We start from the raw sequence: 18,245 nt of genomic DNA on the forward strand, positions 1-18,245 counted from the left end.
TATCATGCTATTTTCTTCTGTAATCCTTTTTCTGAAGGGCTTAGACTGTCCTCTGTAGAAGGTCCATCTTCTGTACAAAAAAGCATTAAACATTGTACTTAAACGATTTTCTGACCTTTTTGATCTAATGATTTTTAAGCACTAATTTAAAATCAATATCTCAATGATGGCCATGAAATGATGCCTATATTAGTCTGTTGGTACCCCAATAAGGAATTTATTAATTTTCTCATTGTACCAGAATATGAACTGAAGTTTAAGGAAGTTAAATGACTTGTGAAGAGCATTAGGGACATTGCTTTCCATTGCATAGCTTAAGTATTCAGTCTTAAACTACATATCAGCTTTTAACATCATTACAAAAATACTGGCTAACACATGTATTGGGAGTGGGCTTATTAAGCTCCCTTTTGATATTTGTTGCCAACACTTGTAATATTTCCTTCTGTTGTTATTGTAGGGAAAATCTGAATCAGACAGCATATATAAATTGTATAAGCTTGAATGGAGTCCTGATAATACTGCCTTAAAAATGTGGTGTTGACTTTGGATTTGATAGCTTAACAATGCTGATGCCTTTGTGTATTACTAGGGAGAGCTTGAAGAGAATATATAGTTTAGATGATGTGCTTAACGCAGCTGCATCAACCTGGTGATTAGTTTAATTAGATGATGTGATGCTAGGCCACTTTCTTCTGATTTGTTTACATTTATATCAGTTTACTTTTGTGCTTAATTTTATTGCTAAAAGGCATAAGAATAGAAACTTGCCTAATTCCATATTTCTTTTCCAGTCATCATTATTCAGCAGCTGAACTACAGGCAGTTCTATATCATAGAATGGGAGAAAAAAGATGGTGCATTTCTGAAGAAAATTTTCTGCAAATTATGTACTTCAGACTGTTTGTGGGTCAAGGGTGGAGAGCAGCACATCTGTGATCAGTCTCAAGACTGACTACATAACAAAAGTTTGCTTCTCAAAGTGTCGTCTTTTAGAGAACAAGCGCTTTGAGTCCCTGAGAAATAGGAATCTCAGCTCATTAAGGCTCTTTGTAGTAACAACTCGAACCTAGTGGAAGAGCGGTTTACACGTAGTAGAGCTGATACAGTCTCCATCAGTCGTGCTGGGTATGCACAAAAGTATTCCTTTTCAGTCATCCCCGGAGACTGTCCCTGGACTCTTGTGGCCATGCCAGGCTGTCCCACAGCTGTGTGCCATCTTCCCTTCAGGCTGACGTGGTGTTGACTGGGCTTTCTGAAGTTTAGCAGGAACCCGATGTTGGGTGCCTTCTCTCAGTGTCCTGGAACACCCTGTAGAGAATAACCTCTTTATTGTCATCTTCCGGGAGTTTTTGAGTTTTGTAGGTTATATAGGTGAAGGTGACAGAAACTTCAGGCAAGTACATTTCCCTCCAGTTCTTAACATTATTAAAAGCCCTCAGGGAGCAGGAGGTGGCCATTTTCTCTTTTGGTGGTTGAATTGGACAGGACTCTGGCTTCCTTCCTAGGCAGTTATTTCTAAAAGTTACTCTTAGTCTATATGGAGAAAGAATAGGAGAATTTCCTTCTCTTTATGGAAATCTTTGGAGCAAACTGTTCTTACACTTCTCCTCAATTTCTGTCTGAACTTGGCAGAACAGTCGTCTTTGTTCAGAAAGCGGAGAGTTGTACTAAAGTACTATGGAATATCCTGCTATGGTATAAGTAGTTATTTCACTACCAAAGAGAAAGTTTCTGTAGGGACTAAAAATCTTCTGTTTTATGTCTGGGGAATGTCTCCTTTCTTTATCAAATATTTGTAAGAATAAATACAAATAATTTTTTATTAAAATGCCATGTTTCACTATACTATTCCTAAATTATCTGTTTTCTTACATCATGAAACTACTTATTTGTTCCCAATGTCTGTGTATGTTTAAGCAGAATCTTTAATTTTTCAAGGAAATCTTTTAAAATATTTGTTTTATCTTGCACTAACAGATGTGAATATGTGAACAGTTCTATACGTGTTCAGTTAACAACAGGATTTCTTACCTTTATTTTGTTCAGCTGCCTGCCTGTGTTAACTCATCTATATGTACAACAAAGTAGTTAGGAGGAGGGAGGGATAAGGCAGGAATAGACCTTAAGCTGCCTGCAATATAGCTCTTAGTTCTTTTCTGATACTGGTGTTTGGAGCCTGGCTGGCTACTGCCAAGTCTGCACCTGCAGTGCTGCTTGATTGAAACTCTGCATGTATTCCTCTTAATAAGAACAAATAAATAATATCTTCTGTTATTTACCAAACACCAGGATTACTTCAAAATGACAAGTAGCAATCCCTCTTCTGTGCTAATATTCTGTCATTTCTGCCTCATGCACAGAGGATGTTCAGGCTTCGTTCCTCAGCAGAAATGCCATCTGTATATCTATGCTCTACCTCGGGGTTTAACTTGCTATTTGGAACCCTTACTCAAAATGCATATCTGGTATTTTGATTATGAATTGTCACATAAACAGAGTGATTGATGAAAGTAATTTACATAGAAGCATTCGTGGTGTTTCTGAGCAAGGGAAAATACACAGAAGCACATGGCACTTAATTACATTGCTTAACAATAAACTTCAAGTTAAACCTTTTTTAAAAAAGATGAAAAGGAACTTAATTGCACTTAAGGAAAGTGCAATTACATTTCTATGGTTTGAAATGTTTTACACACTGTATATATTAGAGGGGCAAAGATATTAACACTTTGGTACATGCAAAGGTGCTGACAGACTTCAGATGCTACAAGGCAGGCTTTTGTAACCGCTGTCCGCTTATTGAGTGCAAAGGGAACTCATTTAATGTAATGTGCTGTTAATCTGAGCTCATTTACTTGTATGCAACCACATTTGCATACAGACACACTTCTCAGAACTGATTGAGAACATGAGGACTAGTGGTCCTGATTTGGTAAATTGTTGCATATAAACAGGATTTGCATTCAAATTAGTGTTTTACATCACAGCCTGATTATACGTCCTATTTTAATAATGTTGAATGAATGGCAATAGTATATTTCAGGAAGCCACTCCTCTGATTATATATTCCAATTCTAAATTTAATTAAAAATGTCTCTCCTCCCTTTTTTTTTCTCCTTTGCTGAAAATTAGTAACAGACCTGGAATTTCTTCTCCCATTAAATAACGTGTACGCTTCTGTATCAAATCATTATACCTTCCAAATTGCATTCAATAATCTGTTTAATGAAAGACTCGTACTGCTTGTGTATTCCTGTGGGAGGGTAGCAGCGGAGCAACTGAACTCCACAATGTTCATCATCTACTTGTTGCAGAATAGAAGAGAATAAGAAGTCGTCTACAGAGAGAAACGGGATGAGGTGCAGAGTTCCCCAACCTAAGTCTGAGCAAGTCCATATGTCCAGAGGACATTGTTCACTACGGGCAAAACCACTAGCGCAGTTCTTTTCAGCAATTATAGCTGTCATTGTGCTGCGGCTCTCCATTCTCACCCTGAATTACAAATAAAAAAGAAGAGAATAAAATTGTGAGGATAACTATTTGACTACATCCAAAATCCAAAAGAAAAGCCAAGGTTAGTTTTAATGAGGAGCGGTTTTCCAATCGAGTTTGCCACCTGACTTCCATCAGTTCAGCTCCACAGCAGTGGCATAACTCAGAGAGGTGTGTGGAGGGTAGTTCTCACATACATTCAACACTTACGCACCTAGGCATCTTCACTGTTGCCTTTTCTGAACTGGTGTGACAAAAGCCTGTCTTCTGTCCTACTCTGCACAGCAGCAACACGTCCTCTCCACTGCTGCTGGAATGGGGCAGCTTCTCCATTTTTCTGTGCTCAGATTTATAAGTATTATAATGGAGCACAATTCATTTGATAAAGACAGCTCATTTCTTTTTTTTCAATCCATGAATTTGAAGAAAATATATGAAATAAGATGGTTTCAGTGCCATAAATTAAGTAAAGCATTATAATCTAATTGCACTATGTGTTAGAGTATTTTTCCTGTTGCCTAGCAATGAGATTTACCTTGAGAGTCACCATGTGCTTAAGATTCCATTATTAACTTCTGTTTTCAGAGGTCTATAACTTTAATAAAAATCATGACTCATAGGACAATCCAGAAAGTGCATGTTGAAAGTTCTTTTTATTGTTATGGGGTCACTTACTAAGGAAGCTTGAGATAGAAAGCTCTGGTGCCCTCTGATTTCTTTACTCCTTTTCCTATTCTGCTATGCATAGTAAATTTTGAAAGTAACTTCTTAAGCAACAACTCTTTTGTGTGTTTTTGAAGTAGAAAGCTATTTATGGAAGTGTTTTACTTTAAAGGTTCTACATGGAGATGTTTTTACCAAGGCAGCTACCTCTGCTGAGAAGATCAGCAACTGCTTTGTGCTTCCCCACAAAACTGAACACCTGGAAAAGGGGTGTGAGCACTGGTCTTTGAGGTCGTCTCCATTAGCATTCCACATAGTAGTAGAGCAGGTCTAGATGTTTCCTTTGGGGAACTGTAATGCTTTCTAGGTAGGGGGATCACGTGGAGCTTGATGAAGGAGACCAGTGCTTGAAGAGGTTGGAGGAGCAGAACCTCTGATAAGAGTGAAAAGAAAAGTTATAGGACAGGCCAAGAAAGTCACCTTGTTCCACAAGAGGAGCTAGGTTAAAGTTAGGGCCAGCAAGTATATGCAAAACCAGACAGCTTTTAGCTATGGGAAAAAAAAAACCTGTATGTATTTTTTTATTCCAGTTAGCTCTGATAAGGGTGGGGTTTGGATTGCCTTGCACTACTCTATGAGGCAGTGCTGTACCTAAAAGGACTTGAAGTTGAGCTTGTGGAGAAAAGGGCTGAAAACTACTCAATATCCAAGTTTTTTCACGAACCAAGTGTTTTTGGCAAAGTGATTGGAAACTGTGTCAGAATGATAGTAGTGCTATGCCACTCATAGATGTGTTTCAGGACTGCATCTTGCTGCAAGGCAGAAAGCAAAAAACCAGTTTATTCATAGTTTCTGTGGAAGTATTTAAGGAAGGAAAATATGATTACTGGACTTGAAAATTCAGAGTTAACAAAAGATGCCAGGATCAGCCTTTATGAAGACATGAGGGGAAAAAGAGTATTTTGAGTGAATCCTTTTTAAAAAGTAAAACCCTCTATACCTTAGTGTTTCAAAAGGGTTATTATTATTATGAAAGATTTGGTTTTGCATATTGAGATTTATGCACTTAACTATTTATAAAGGATATGTGTGTTTAGTTGCAAATCTTTAAGGAACTTGACTTTGCTCATGTAAACCACTGCTACTTTTTAACATCTATAGAATTTCAATTTGTCACCTTTATAATGGTTAATTTTTAATTAAGAAGCAAAGAAATGTAAAGTTCATGCCTTCAAGTGAGCAAAGTAATTTTGACTGGAAAAAGAGGCATTCATCAGCATTGGCATTTATCTTGCTTTATAACTAAGCAACATTAGTTAAGAAAAACAAAGTAAAAAACAGATTTATTTTTTTTTTAGATAAACTGACTTCTCTACCCCATGCTTATGTTTCCGTATATACTTTTTTGCACATATATGTAATTTTTCTTTGGGCTTATGTAGTCTCAATATGATAATGAATGCTAATTGCTCTTAGAAATCTGCTAGGTATATGTCATTTTTGTTGCCAAAATATAGATACTACAAAATAATACAGATATAGATAATATAGATCAATATTAAATGTGGAAAAGTAAAGTGCGGTGTTTGCTGTGGTTAACGTAAGTAGCCAGACTGTCTCAGGCACCATTTAGTCCTCCTGCAGCCTTTGTACGGAAAATGAGGAAAGGGAGGTGTGCCCGGGAGTCCCTAATTCAGATGTTTAAAGTTAGAATTTGCAACTAACTTTCCGCATCACCCTTCTCCCATAAGCGCTCCGAAATCTTCCATCTTCATCAGTCTGCCTTGAAAAATTCCATTTCTCGCTGGAGTGCTACATTGGGTTAGTAGTCTGGCTTTCACATCGCTTGGGCTTTCCCAGAAGATCATCGTCTGCACAAGAACTAAATGAAAATGCCTGAGTGTTCCCCTGACAGGGTCTGACACTCCGGGACAGTAACTGGGGGACTGGCAAAATGTCAGTTGTTTTTGCTGTTAAAACGATTCTGAGGGAATGTGTAAAATAAAAGAGAAAGTAAAATCCTACTCTTGTTTGGCATTTTCCTGTATTAAAGCAGCTCATAGACTGTTGTATCTTTTATCTGTTGTATGAATCAGAAACGTACCATGTAATTGCATTATGTCTGTATGAAGAGAAAAATGACATATGCGGGTCTTTATTTTTAACGTGGTTATGATGTCTAAAGCTTCTGTACTGCGGTGATAAAAGACCTGATATCATTACTGCTGGGTAGTAAGAGTGCACTGGTACTAACTTGTGCCATGGCAGAATTGAATCGAGGATCTGCTGAAGGTTAGTTAAACCATTAGGAAATGTTTAGGCAAAGCATAGCTTGGCTTTACATTATATAGAGTAGACCTAGGACCATTTCTGTTCTCATGAAGAGAACGTGCATTGCAGTACGCAGTGCTCTAGAGAGGGTTATTTGGCTCTTCTGGAAATCTCTCCTGGTAAAGAACCTAAATAATCACAGCATTTTCACATTTGAGTCTAATAGATATTAATGGTCACTCTCATTTGGTGCCTAGCAACCAGTAAACGTTTTTAATTGTGTGATGTCATATGTACGTTGTAAGTTTGTGTAAATATACCTGGTGATTTTCATTTAACAAATCTGTTGGTTTCTTTTTTCCTCCCAACAGCTCTTTTTCGTAGAAAAAATTCAGTACCGATAACTCTCCATGTACAAATAACTTTGCATCAACAAACCAGAAAAAAATTAATAAAGATTTATACATAGTTTCAAAGAAGTGCTAACAAGCAAGCAAAATTGGTTTTAAATTAATGGAAACAATTCCCAAGCTGTATTTGTTGCACAAACCCCAGAATTTTAGCCTAAATTTTGCCTAACTTTTGCTTCTAAGCTGTGATTAAGCAGCTGCAAAGTAAAAGTCTTAAATTAAGTTGTTGCTACTTTTTGGGGGGGAAAGAATGTAATAAGGATTATGCTTATAACGTTAGTAATAAAGTTAGGCTCATAGTTTTGAGTGATCAGCAAAGATTGTGTCTCTTAGAAAAATAATGTCTTGATCCTGTGCTGAAAGTGTGACTAAAAGGGCATCTTTTGAAAAGTGTCGTTCTTTCGAGGTGTCCTTGGTTCACTTGTTTTACATTGTGTTTTATTGCAGTCCTTGTTTCCTATAAAGTGCCTTAAATAAAAACACTTCAAACCTCCAATGTACATTTTTATTGTTGTCTTCTAGGTTGACTGGGGTCAACTGGACTATTTAGTAATTGACATGCCACCTGGGACTGGAGATGTACAGCTGTCAGTCTCACAGAATATTCCGATTGCAGGTACGTGTATTGCTTGACTGTTTCAGAGATTTGAAGTTAGTTAACTCTAGTAGCTTTAGAAAAATCTTATTTTAAAATGCCGATCAAAAATTCTTTTAGTTGTCTTTCTACCACACTAAGAAACTGTTCTGTCAGTAGTGGGGTGATAAAAAATACTATCAGTGATTTTTAACATGTTAGTATTATGATTGTGTTACTTTCTTTTAAGCTACATTTTGAAAAGATTGAGAAGTCAAGTATAGTAGTACTTTGGAAGGAAAGGCAGTCATACCAAAAACTGGCAAGGTTAGTAGTAGAAAATATTTTTTTTGTCTGTACCTACTGCATAGTAAAGCCAATACAATAAAATAGTTTGTCTTCATGATTGCTTTTTAATTAGAAGGTGACAAACTTAGATAAACTATGCAGCACTTTAATACGCTAATGCTTTCTTTTTCCTCTCGTGTTACGAATTTGACTTTTTGTAGGGGATTTAAATTTGACAAATCAATCTTGAGGTATGCAGGCTGCCCTCTAATCTCGTTGGTTTCAGGAGGAGTTAGAAATGCTGCTTCTGAAAGGATGCTGAGCACCTCATGAGATCTGATAGACTGTAATGGTTTTTTACCTGTCTGACATACTTCAACAGAAGGAGCTGTCAATAGCCAACATAGTGTTAGGAACTCAGTGGTAAAAGAGACAAAGTAATCCTTATGGTTCCAGGAATAATTTAATAATTGCTGCAGCTGTTCACCAGGAGGGTAGTGCAGTGCTGGAACATGTTGCCCACAGAGTCTGTGGGATCTCCATGCTTGGCTGTTGTCCAGATTGTACTAGACAAAGCCCTATCTAGTGTGGCCAATAGCTGACCTCCAGAGACCTTTTGCAATCGGAAATTCTGTGATTCTGAGTTATTAAGTAATTAAGTAATCAGTGGGACTGCTTGCTCCACTTCTTGGTGATATCAGATAAATATGTTGATACAAACCCAAAATCTTTTACTGCTCTCATTCTTTTCTGAGTGCAGACTGGCTCATGTAGACAGGCAGGCCCTGCTTCCCTCTGACACTCCTTTCTCTCTGCATTTTGGTGGCAGCAATGCACTGAAGTGAAGCCACTGAACATTAAATTTGCAGAACTATTTCACTTGCATGTAAAACTCTTACCAGGCTGCCTGGCAAGTTTAACAAATAAAGAATTGTATATCTCTAAAAGTTCATAGGATAGGACAGGATAGAAGAGTTAGCTACAATTATAGGTAGAAAGATTGGTGTGTGTTATAGACATGCCCACATATGAAAGCACTAGAGCGAGTGGATTTTGGGACATACACCCTGGTTTCACAGCAAAACCATCACCACTGTTACAGCACAGTGAAGGCTACAGGAATGCGAGGAGCCCTTTAACGATCAGGCAGCACCTTGTATCTTTTCTTTAACACAGTCATGTCTCAGCTGCAATCGTACATGATAACCACAGTACCCATATATCTACAAGCCAAAATTTTTGACAGTTAAATTTAGTGTTAAAGCTGCATGGTGGTATCTCATAATCTTCCATGCTGTCAACTTTAGGAAAACTTAAATCTTTTGGCATATAAAACTCAAATGTTAGAGAACATGCTAATTCAGCTGTAATGCTATTGCCCCAAAATTGTTAATAACCACGGGAGGTTCTCTCTGCTGTCTGTGGTTGTGTTGAGTGGTGGAAGGGAGCAAATCAACAGAGTCGTGATGAAACATTTAATGAATTTTTCCCATAAGTAGTATGGCTTCTAGTGCCATAACCTATCTGTGACCTGGAACATATCATGAAAATCGAACCGTGATTTATACCCACTTTCTTAAATACAGTGCTTAGTAGGTTGCATGTGTGAGTAGCAAAGCAAGAGGGCCTTTTACTCCCAGGGTTTTAAGCAATGAGGTGAAGCATGACAGTGGTATGGAAGTTTTTGGTAAGGTAGAATTTCACCTTAAGTCATGTACATAAGGGCAGTAAAATGATGAAATTGAAGAGGTGTGGCTTTATCTTTGTGGATTATGTTTTTTTTTTTTTTTTTAAAGTATGGTGGGTATCGATAATTGCTATTCACTACAGTGCACCTAAATGTCCTAATTTAACATAGAAAAGGTCATTGGACTCTTGATCTTCAAGAGACTTGTTGGGCCCTTTTCCCACAGAATTCTACACTGTCTTCAGAAGTGTGGGTGGTTGTGGTGTTGGTGCACTGGGTCCTCTGGGACAGAGAGGTGACGGAGGAAAGTACTTTAACCCTGTTATTTCTTCTGAGTTTTGCTGAGGTCTATTTGTGGAAGGTCACAAGATCTTTATAACTGATACAGCACATCAGTAAATAGAAACCTTAATTTGTTTTTTTTCATAATACTTATATCTTCTTAGAACGTAACAGATGTTAACAAAAGCAAAACAAGTTAAAAAAAAAAAAGCTGGATTTTCTTGCTAAGGGTAGCGATGTCCTCATTCTTGTGTGGGTGTAACAAAGTGAAGAATTAAGAGTAAATAATTTTTATTCAGTGTTTTAATTAGTTTTCCATATGACTGTCAGAAACCTGTGGTTCTCATACCTGTTGAATCAGGTTTTGAGGCAAGTCAAAGTAGACAAGGTGTCAATTTAAAAAAAGAAAACGAGAACAGGTTTAAAACAACAAGGAGCAATGCAGATTTTCTTGATATGCCATAAAAGGGGATAAATTCTTACCCTTTAAACTCTTCACTATGGCTTTCTGGCATCTTCTTTTTTTTTCTTTTTTTTCTTTTTCTTTTCTTTTTCTGTACAAGTATGGGCTTTTACAAATTCCTAACTGAAGACAGCATTTTTATTTGAATTCTGAAATGGCTTCACATTGTTACCACAGTTGCTCTGTTCAGCTTATTACTTTGTCAGTCCTAACTTCATCAAATTAGGAGCGATAGCATCACTTTACATTTGTCTTCCCCGTTAGTTGGTTTTATTGAGCACGTTGAGGTCGACTCTTCCAGTTTAAAAAAACTAAGTGTGTTGTGCTTTTGATGAAGACAAGCACAGCAGACAAGGAGTGATAAGATTTGTAATTCTCTGTTGTTACTGGCTCAATGAATTTTAGTGATTTACAAAGAATTTCCTCTGTTGTGTATTGTGGGTATTTTTCATTCTCATTGGAAGAGCTTCTTTTTGTGTATTACAGCTTGAACTGCACTTTCTTCTACTATTGTTACTTGGTTTCTGTCTATTTGACAGTCCATAGCCTTGTTTAGCATGCTTTTAGTTTCTTCAACGCCGTTCCTTTCAAGGGTACGGAAGATAGTGTTACAAGTCTTGATGATGATGTCTTTGGAGCAGTCTACAGAATTCTGCTGGTTTTGTGGGCTCCATCTTCATTTGCAATTCATGTTTCTAAGCTGTGTGTTGTCTTTTATTTTTTTGCAGAAAGTATTTGGTGTTGTGCCATTCTATTCCCTCTCCAGTTTTCTTGTTTTTTCTTTATCCTTTGATGATGCCTTGGAACAGTTATGGTATTAGTGGCATAATTTCTCTCTTTTCCCTCAGAGACAGCATATATATCTTAGTTAAGTACATTTAGAAGTGCATTATCTACTTTGCATGCAGGTTGTACTTTGATTTGCTTGCATGCATGTGTGAGATACAGTATTTGCATTATGGTTTCTTCATTATTTATCTGTGGCTTCCTAGGGATAGACGGTGTAGAACGTTCTTATTCTGCTGCTAAATAAATTTACAGAACCGGCACACATATTTTTGCCAGCCACTTACGGGTTTTTCTTGTGAGCATGAGGAAGAGCACTGGTAAAGGTGTTTTGTTTGGGGCGGGTTTGCCCAGATGGGCCATGAAAAACTGAAGCATTGCAACATCTGACAATAAGAGAGACACCGATAGGATGTGTGGAATGGTATTGGGTTTTAGTTTTAGAAGACTTTTTTTTTTATCCTTCATCATAGGTACCGTAATTTTCTTGAGTCTCTAAGAGTCAAGACTCTTCTATTTCTCTAAGAGATTAGAGAAACACCTAATGGGTAAAAACAACAAAACAAAATATGTCTTATAATTCTGGTTGTCATTTAAGAGAATATCAGCCTCACACAACTTCAGCTGGAGTGAGTGTTTTGTGTGGGTACTTTTCCTTCTTTAAAAGAAGATAAAAAAGGAAACTACTGTGACTTTTGTTTTTTATTTTACTATTTTTAATGACCTTACAAGGAGATGCATCCTATTTAGCATATTATACTTTAATCATCCGTAACTTTTCTCATGTTGCAGTCATTCTTCAACAAACTAGTAGATGAGAAATGGTATGATAGCTTGAAAATGTGATATATATTTCTGTTTTACCACTACGTCTTCCTTCAGATGCAATTCTGCTTTCCACATAGAAATCCAGGGTCAGTCTGGAGAAAAGGGCTTTGTTTATGGTCTGTTGTTGCTTAATTTGTACTTAGTTCTACTTCTTTACTGGTAGTTTGTTCTTCTGTTTCATCTTTTGCATGAGATGTCCAGAAGTGGGTTCTTTATCATGTATTGAACATGCATGCTTGGGAAAGTTTGAAGTGGCCTTACACGTTTTCCAGCTTTTAAAACATAGGGGGTTTCAGATGACATTATGATGTTTGATATTAAGATACAGTGTAAACTAATGACATTGTGAAGAATAAGGCTTGCGATTCCTTTGCATTACCTAGTTGCTAAATTGAGAAATCTAAGTGTGTGTATTTGTTCAATTATTGAGATAAAGGAGCCATAAATCAAATGAGTAAGTAATATCGGAGATGGAGGATTAGCCTCCCTAAACACTGGGAGAGAAGTTTATCATTCTCTCCCTGTAGAGTGCGAACGCTGCACGGACAGCAGCAAGGGCGTCTCTGTTTGAGAGGCAGTCCCAGGGCCCTGCTGGCCCCAGTGTTTCTTCCTCGTGGAGAAGCTGCATAGCGGGGGCAGACCGTTAAATAGATTAGGCTGTCTACTGCCCTTTCTTTATTAACGTTAAAGTGAAGTCTGCGTTAGTGAAGTGTGACAGCTTGACAGCTCTAGAGACTGACTCTCTGTCTCAGTTGACAGAACCGACTGCAGGTTAATACTGGAATTGTTTCATTTACTAAACTTTGTCATATCACTCTTTGGATATCGAGATCCCATGGCAGTGAAAACTATTAGAAATATATACCTGTCCAGTGAGAAGCAGACTGAAACAACCAAATCATTTCACATCTTACTGAACAATCTTTTAATAATTACAGTAGTGAGCATTGGACTAAACTGTGTTTATACAGGAGACCTAAAGGTAAAAGACTTTGTGTTTTATTTCAATGCTCTTAATTTTCCTACCTTTTGGAAGTGATGTATTTTTGATTTTTTTCCACACAAAGCATACATTATTATATTCTTATAATAATAAGCTCTAAAAAGGCTGTTAATAAGAATCAGAAAAGAAAATTAGTCAAGATAAGGAAAGTGAAAGCAATGTGAATGCTATTCTGTGTTTTTCTCAAGTTCTATAAAAGGAGAAGCATTGCCATTGCTAGTCATCCAGGGAATAACTTTCGTCACCTTTTAGATTTAAAATCAATGTAGTACAGAGTTCCTACCATCTTTTTATTACCTTATCCTATAAATGGCGTAATTTTTCCTGATGGTTGCATCTTTCAGCATTATGTAGATCTTAATTATCTCCTGAATGCCTTTTGCAGATAAGGCTGAAATATTTACCAAAGGAGTTATTGCTACTTCAAATACGAATTTTCAAAGAATTGTAATTAATAAGATTTCTTTCGACAGCAGCATTCTGATAGATAGATTAAAATAAAAACAAAAAGCATGCTTCTGTCTTTACTGATTAAGCGTTAAAAGTCTTATTGCTATTCAAATATGTACGTTGAAGAGGAAAGAGTAGAGGGATGCCACCAACTTGAAGACACTTGGCATTTTTAAATTGTGAATGAAATGTGACATACCAAACTGGTGAACCGCGCTCTTTAATCATTCTTACGTCAGTGTCACGGAGACCAGGGTGTAGCCTTGTGCACAACTGTTTTATAGCAGTGTGTGGGACTTAGGAGAAGCAGATCCTGCCTCAACATACAATAATGTACAAGAACAGGAAGTTCCAGGTGATGAGTAGACTGTCTGTTCAGAAATGAGCCTTAAAAACAGCAGAGAATTTCAAATCAGAGTTTTAAAAAGAAAACACAGTTGATGTTTTAAAAAAGCATGCATGAATTAGCATGAAAAAGAATTGTGATTTGTGAGCTAAAGGTGTCTTTTTAAATTAACTGAAATTGCCAGCTGAGTAGGTATGGTGCTGTGCTCTTGTCTTTTCTGAAGAGGAATGATCAAAAAAACCCCAGTGCCGCAGTACAAGTTGCATGTAGCATAGGGTTTAAGATTAGAGGTGTATCTGTATTCTGTCATTGCTCTTTGTGTAAGTGTCTGTTTGCCCCTTGTTGAATATCTCTTACTTTGATGCAAATCACAGTTCCAAGGCATCTGATCTTCTTTCCTTTTAGTTTAACAATAATATACAATGTTTTTCTCCACTTCTGAGCTTGCTTTCTTCTTTTATGGAGGAGGTACATCATTAGTTTCTACAGTAAATTTTTGAAGGTATTTTATGGAAGCCATCTGGGTAATAGTAAATTTTACTTGATCTATTTTTGAATGGCAAATATTTTTAATATCATATTTTTATGTAGATATACTCTTTCTTTCATGCTGTATTTTGATATTTTAAATAACTGCAGGAAAGGAAAGGCACATAGGTTTAGGATAGATTGAAAAACAAAAAAATGTAGTCACACCAGTGGGGATTTTAAAATAGTTCTTTCTGTTCATGCAAATATAATTTGTATGCTGAAATAGTTTGTTTCTGTTGTCAGAAAAAATGTAGTTGACAAATGCAAATTATTACCAGGGTTATCTTAGCTTTGGACACTCCTGGTACTTCACTATGAAGTGCCAGACCCAGTAGACTCTGTAAACTTAATTTAGAGACCAAAACACAGTATGAGTTTACACATTAATGCCTCGCACTCTTTCAATATAAATTTAAATTTCACTCTTGGCTCATGGAGATTGATTTAACACACATTTCCTGTCCAAGCTGAAGTGGTAGTATATTCAGTGCAAGTTCTTAAAATTTAATCATTCCTGAAAAATAGTTTCCAGGTATTGGGGAAAAAAGCTGTGAAGTGTGGAGGCTTTGAAAACTGAGGTTCTCTGAGGTCTGGCAACAGTGGCTAAGTGTATGTTAAGTACTAGATTATCTGCAATTGCCTTGTTTTTTTTAGACCAATTATTCTGAATAGGAAGAAAAAATGAACATAGTGTTCAGCTGACAATTGCAAAAGATGAGAGGAATCCATGTGAATAATGGTACTGCATTCTCTCCTCTAGCTGTTTCTTCTGAAAAAAAAAAAAAAAAAAAGTTTAAATCAGCCCCTTACTACCCTCACCTCTGGGGGGAAAAAGTAAAAAACAGAATGTTTTTTTTGGACGTGACTGAAGTAGTCTCGGTGTTGTCTTTTATGTGGAGTAGAACCGCTCTTTTAGCTAGTGCTCCTCTTTGGATTAGGACCTCTCATTAAAAAAAAACCCAACATATTCATTTCTCAAAAGAGACTGTTTGGACTTTGCTTTTGCCTAGTACAATGCTCATTATAATCTGGACATGATTGACAAATGCTCTTGAAAGCATTAGGTGGAATGGAGTAGAGCAAAAAAATGCTAATGCAGATAGCTAAGGAAAAGTGGAAAGGGGCAGAGTGTCTGTGAGGGAGTAGCTTTTTACTTTATGCCTATACTTTGCAAATAATGCTTGTCCGCAGATGTTATTACAAATGTTTTCAGTGTTTCCACTTTGCTAAACAAATATTGTGTTGTAAATTGCATTAGTGTGACACATGTATTCAGTTTGCCACGACCAAACCCAAACATTTTAACACAGCAAGAGTTGTCTTTCCATGTCTTTCTCCATGTGATACAGTGTGAAATGGATGTTATAATACTTAGTGATCAGTTAGATGAGGGCAGTGTAACTTCAGGGTGACAGCTTTATCCAGCTTGTGATATTCCTCTGCTCAATGGCTTCACTGACAGTTCCTCTTGCTAGGAGGAAGAAGCTTGCTCTAAGATTTATGTTCTCTTTTCATGTGGGCAAGGCGGTCGTGCCCCAGTCTCTAATTACCCGCTAGTTTGTGGGCAGAAGAGGATGTGTGACTGTCGGAAACATGCACTGTTTGAGCAGTTGTTCAAAGGCTCCTCCAAGAAGAAGGTAGTGAGCAGGCTGGAGGTGTGACACAGCCAGGATCCAGCCTTTGGGGCAGTTCTGAGCTGTATTATGAGTCTCAAGTAAGGATTCCTTAAGGGAAAATCACACTAGTGATTGTTTTAAGTTGCTAGCTGTAATAAGATGTCACACACAAAAGCTAAAGGAACTTCTTTACGAGGTTTATGCAAGGAGATGGACATTTTAAAATGTCAATGTATCTGTAATCATTGCCAGCTGAAATTCTAGCAAAGGCAGAAGTCTTCATTCTTGCAAGACCTTGTTCTGCATCTTCAGGTGCAAACTCTATCTGTTAATTGCAGGCACCTTTTACCTATGAATTAACAAGAAATTTAACAGAAGGTGAGAAGGACTCTAAAGAGATCCATAGTAGAGAAGATTCAGATTCACCAGGCTATTTATAACTTGAAAGTCTCGCCTAGAAGTTTGATGCAGTGGAAAAGGTAGCAAAACCTACAAAAAGTGCATGAGTGGTGTGGTCAGGTCAGGCCATCCACAGCTGCATTGAGGTCTGAATGTGGTTCCTTGCAAGAACATATAATGCCTGGCAGTCAGCAGATGCAATTATTAGAAAAATGCAGTATATCTTTCTGTGTCTTTATCCTCTGGAACTCTATTTGTCAGTCTTTCTGGTCAGTTACACTTCACTCCACAGGTTTTGGGGAGGCATTATTTGCTCAGTTAATGAGAATCAGGGTGATATAAGACACAATCTAATACGTGTGTGTAGAGGGGTCCTTAATCATCTGTCTGGATGAGATGCACGTAGCCTGGTTCTGAAGTCTGCCTTTGAAGACACTGGAGGGAAAAAAGAATATGTTCGATAGATCCTTTCATCCTAAGGTAGACCTTCTAAACTGCTGCTTATCAGCTGCTTTTTAGACCTGCTTGTTTTTCACTTGGGTACAAATTGACCATAGCTAAGGCTTGGAGAGATTCCACCTTATGCTTTGTAACCCAGAGCATCTAGTACAAACCTTAATGATGCAGTGAATATAGGTGATGTTATCTATACACAGAAATTACAGGCTGTTTCAGTGCTTGTACTTTTCTGAACACCAGTCCACCAGAAGGGTGAGTACCAATGTGCTGGGTAGGCACCCCTTTCTTTTGCTGAGGATTAAGTACCTGGGGTTAAAAAAGAAAGGCAAACATCAGTGTTACAGGCTACTGTTAGTTCTGTCTCTATATATTATGCATGCTAAGGATTAAAAATATAGTTAGCATAGTTTTTACTAATGCAACATGCATCAGCTTTTTGTCAACTGAAATACGGTGAAATTACAAAAATAAACGGAATGCATGAATAAGTAGATATGTCAGTTAAACCTAAATGTGCTCAACTTAGATATCCCTAGTATGCTTAAGGCACAGAAATTATTCTTCTGCACACAACTGCAAGCATAGAATTTGTAGTATATTTTAATGTGCAATGTGATAGCATTATAGTTTCTGCAACTTCTCTTTAATTTGTCAGCGTTAGTTTGCCTCATTCAGACAGAGACTTGTGTAAACATTGCACGTATTGCTTCAAGAGATGTGCTGTGTGCATGAATTCAGTCGTATTTTGTTACTTTATTGATCAAAATAACTCTTTACTGTTTGATGTTCTTGTTAACCATGTAGAGCCAAGATCACAAAGAAAAACTTCTTCACTGAAGGGGTTGTCAGGCACTGCATCAGGCTGCCCAGGGAAGTGGTTGAGTCCCCATCCCTGGAGATATTTAAAAGACGGGTAGATGTGGTGTTTAGGGACATGGTTTAGTGGTGGACTTGGCAGTGCTAGGTTAACGGTTGGACTTGATGATCTTAAAGGTCTTTTGCAACCTCAACGGTTCTACGATTCTGTGATTCTATGGAAGTGTGGGCTGTGTTCTTTCTTGCTCATCATTTGAATCACTTTCTGAATTAAGCATATGCAAACTTATTCAGGGAGGGGAGCACCATGAAAAGTCTCATTTGCCATATTCGGTTCCTCGTGAAGGAAATAATGCTGCTAATAATTTGAATTCTTAAACTTCAGGTTGGGTTTGCTGGACTAGCAGTTGTACCAAAGGAAGAGAAAAGATACTTATTTTAAAGGGCGTTGGTATAATTCAGTACAAGCTGGCTGGGAATAAATTTTGGCTGTAATCCAGCTCAGAGTGAAAAGGAAAATTGGAGAGACACATCTGTTACACCCTAAGTAGCAGCTTCTTGAGCATGTTGGCTTTCATTCTGTGGAAGAAGCCATGCAAGTTGTCCACAAGCATAATTTTAACTCACGTATTTCAGAAGCCAGAGTTTTTTCATGCAGGGAGTTGGTGTCTGCAGCAGCCTAAACTCTGCAATGTGCCATTGGGCCTTTTTGGCGTTTTAGCTTTTTCCCTTTGGGTGAGGTTCTCTAGCAACAGAATTTGTTAGTCAAAAATGTTTCTCGGATAAGCTGCTTGTGGTTCTAGTGGGTGTTTTCATTGTGCATAGCCTCTGTCCTTCATGCTGTGCCAATTGTTGGATTCTTAAAAATTAATAATGGA

General features: G+C 37.4%; 1 protein-coding gene across 2 annotated transcripts in view; it reads left to right on the top strand.

Annotated features, from left to right (window-relative positions):
• The window catches only part of NUBPL (NUBP iron-sulfur cluster assembly factor, mitochondrial), an 88,943-nt gene that overhangs the window by 47,772 nt on the left and 22,926 nt on the right, over positions 1-18,245 (top strand). For both annotated transcript variants that reach the window (XM_087747140.1, XM_087747141.1), the window contains exon 7: positions 7,362-7,455. In XM_087747140.1, coding sequence (XP_087603266.1) covers positions 7,362-7,455 — 94 coding nt within the window. The remainder of the gene's footprint in view (positions 1-7,361; positions 7,456-18,245) is intronic.

Source organism: Nipponia nippon, unplaced genomic scaffold (assembly GCF_047370975.1).
Source record: "Nipponia nippon isolate SJK-2023a ecotype South Korea unplaced genomic scaffold, ASM4737097v1 scaffold_11, whole genome shotgun sequence".
NCBI classification, from domain to species: domain Eukaryota; kingdom Metazoa; phylum Chordata; class Aves; order Pelecaniformes; family Threskiornithidae; genus Nipponia; species Nipponia nippon.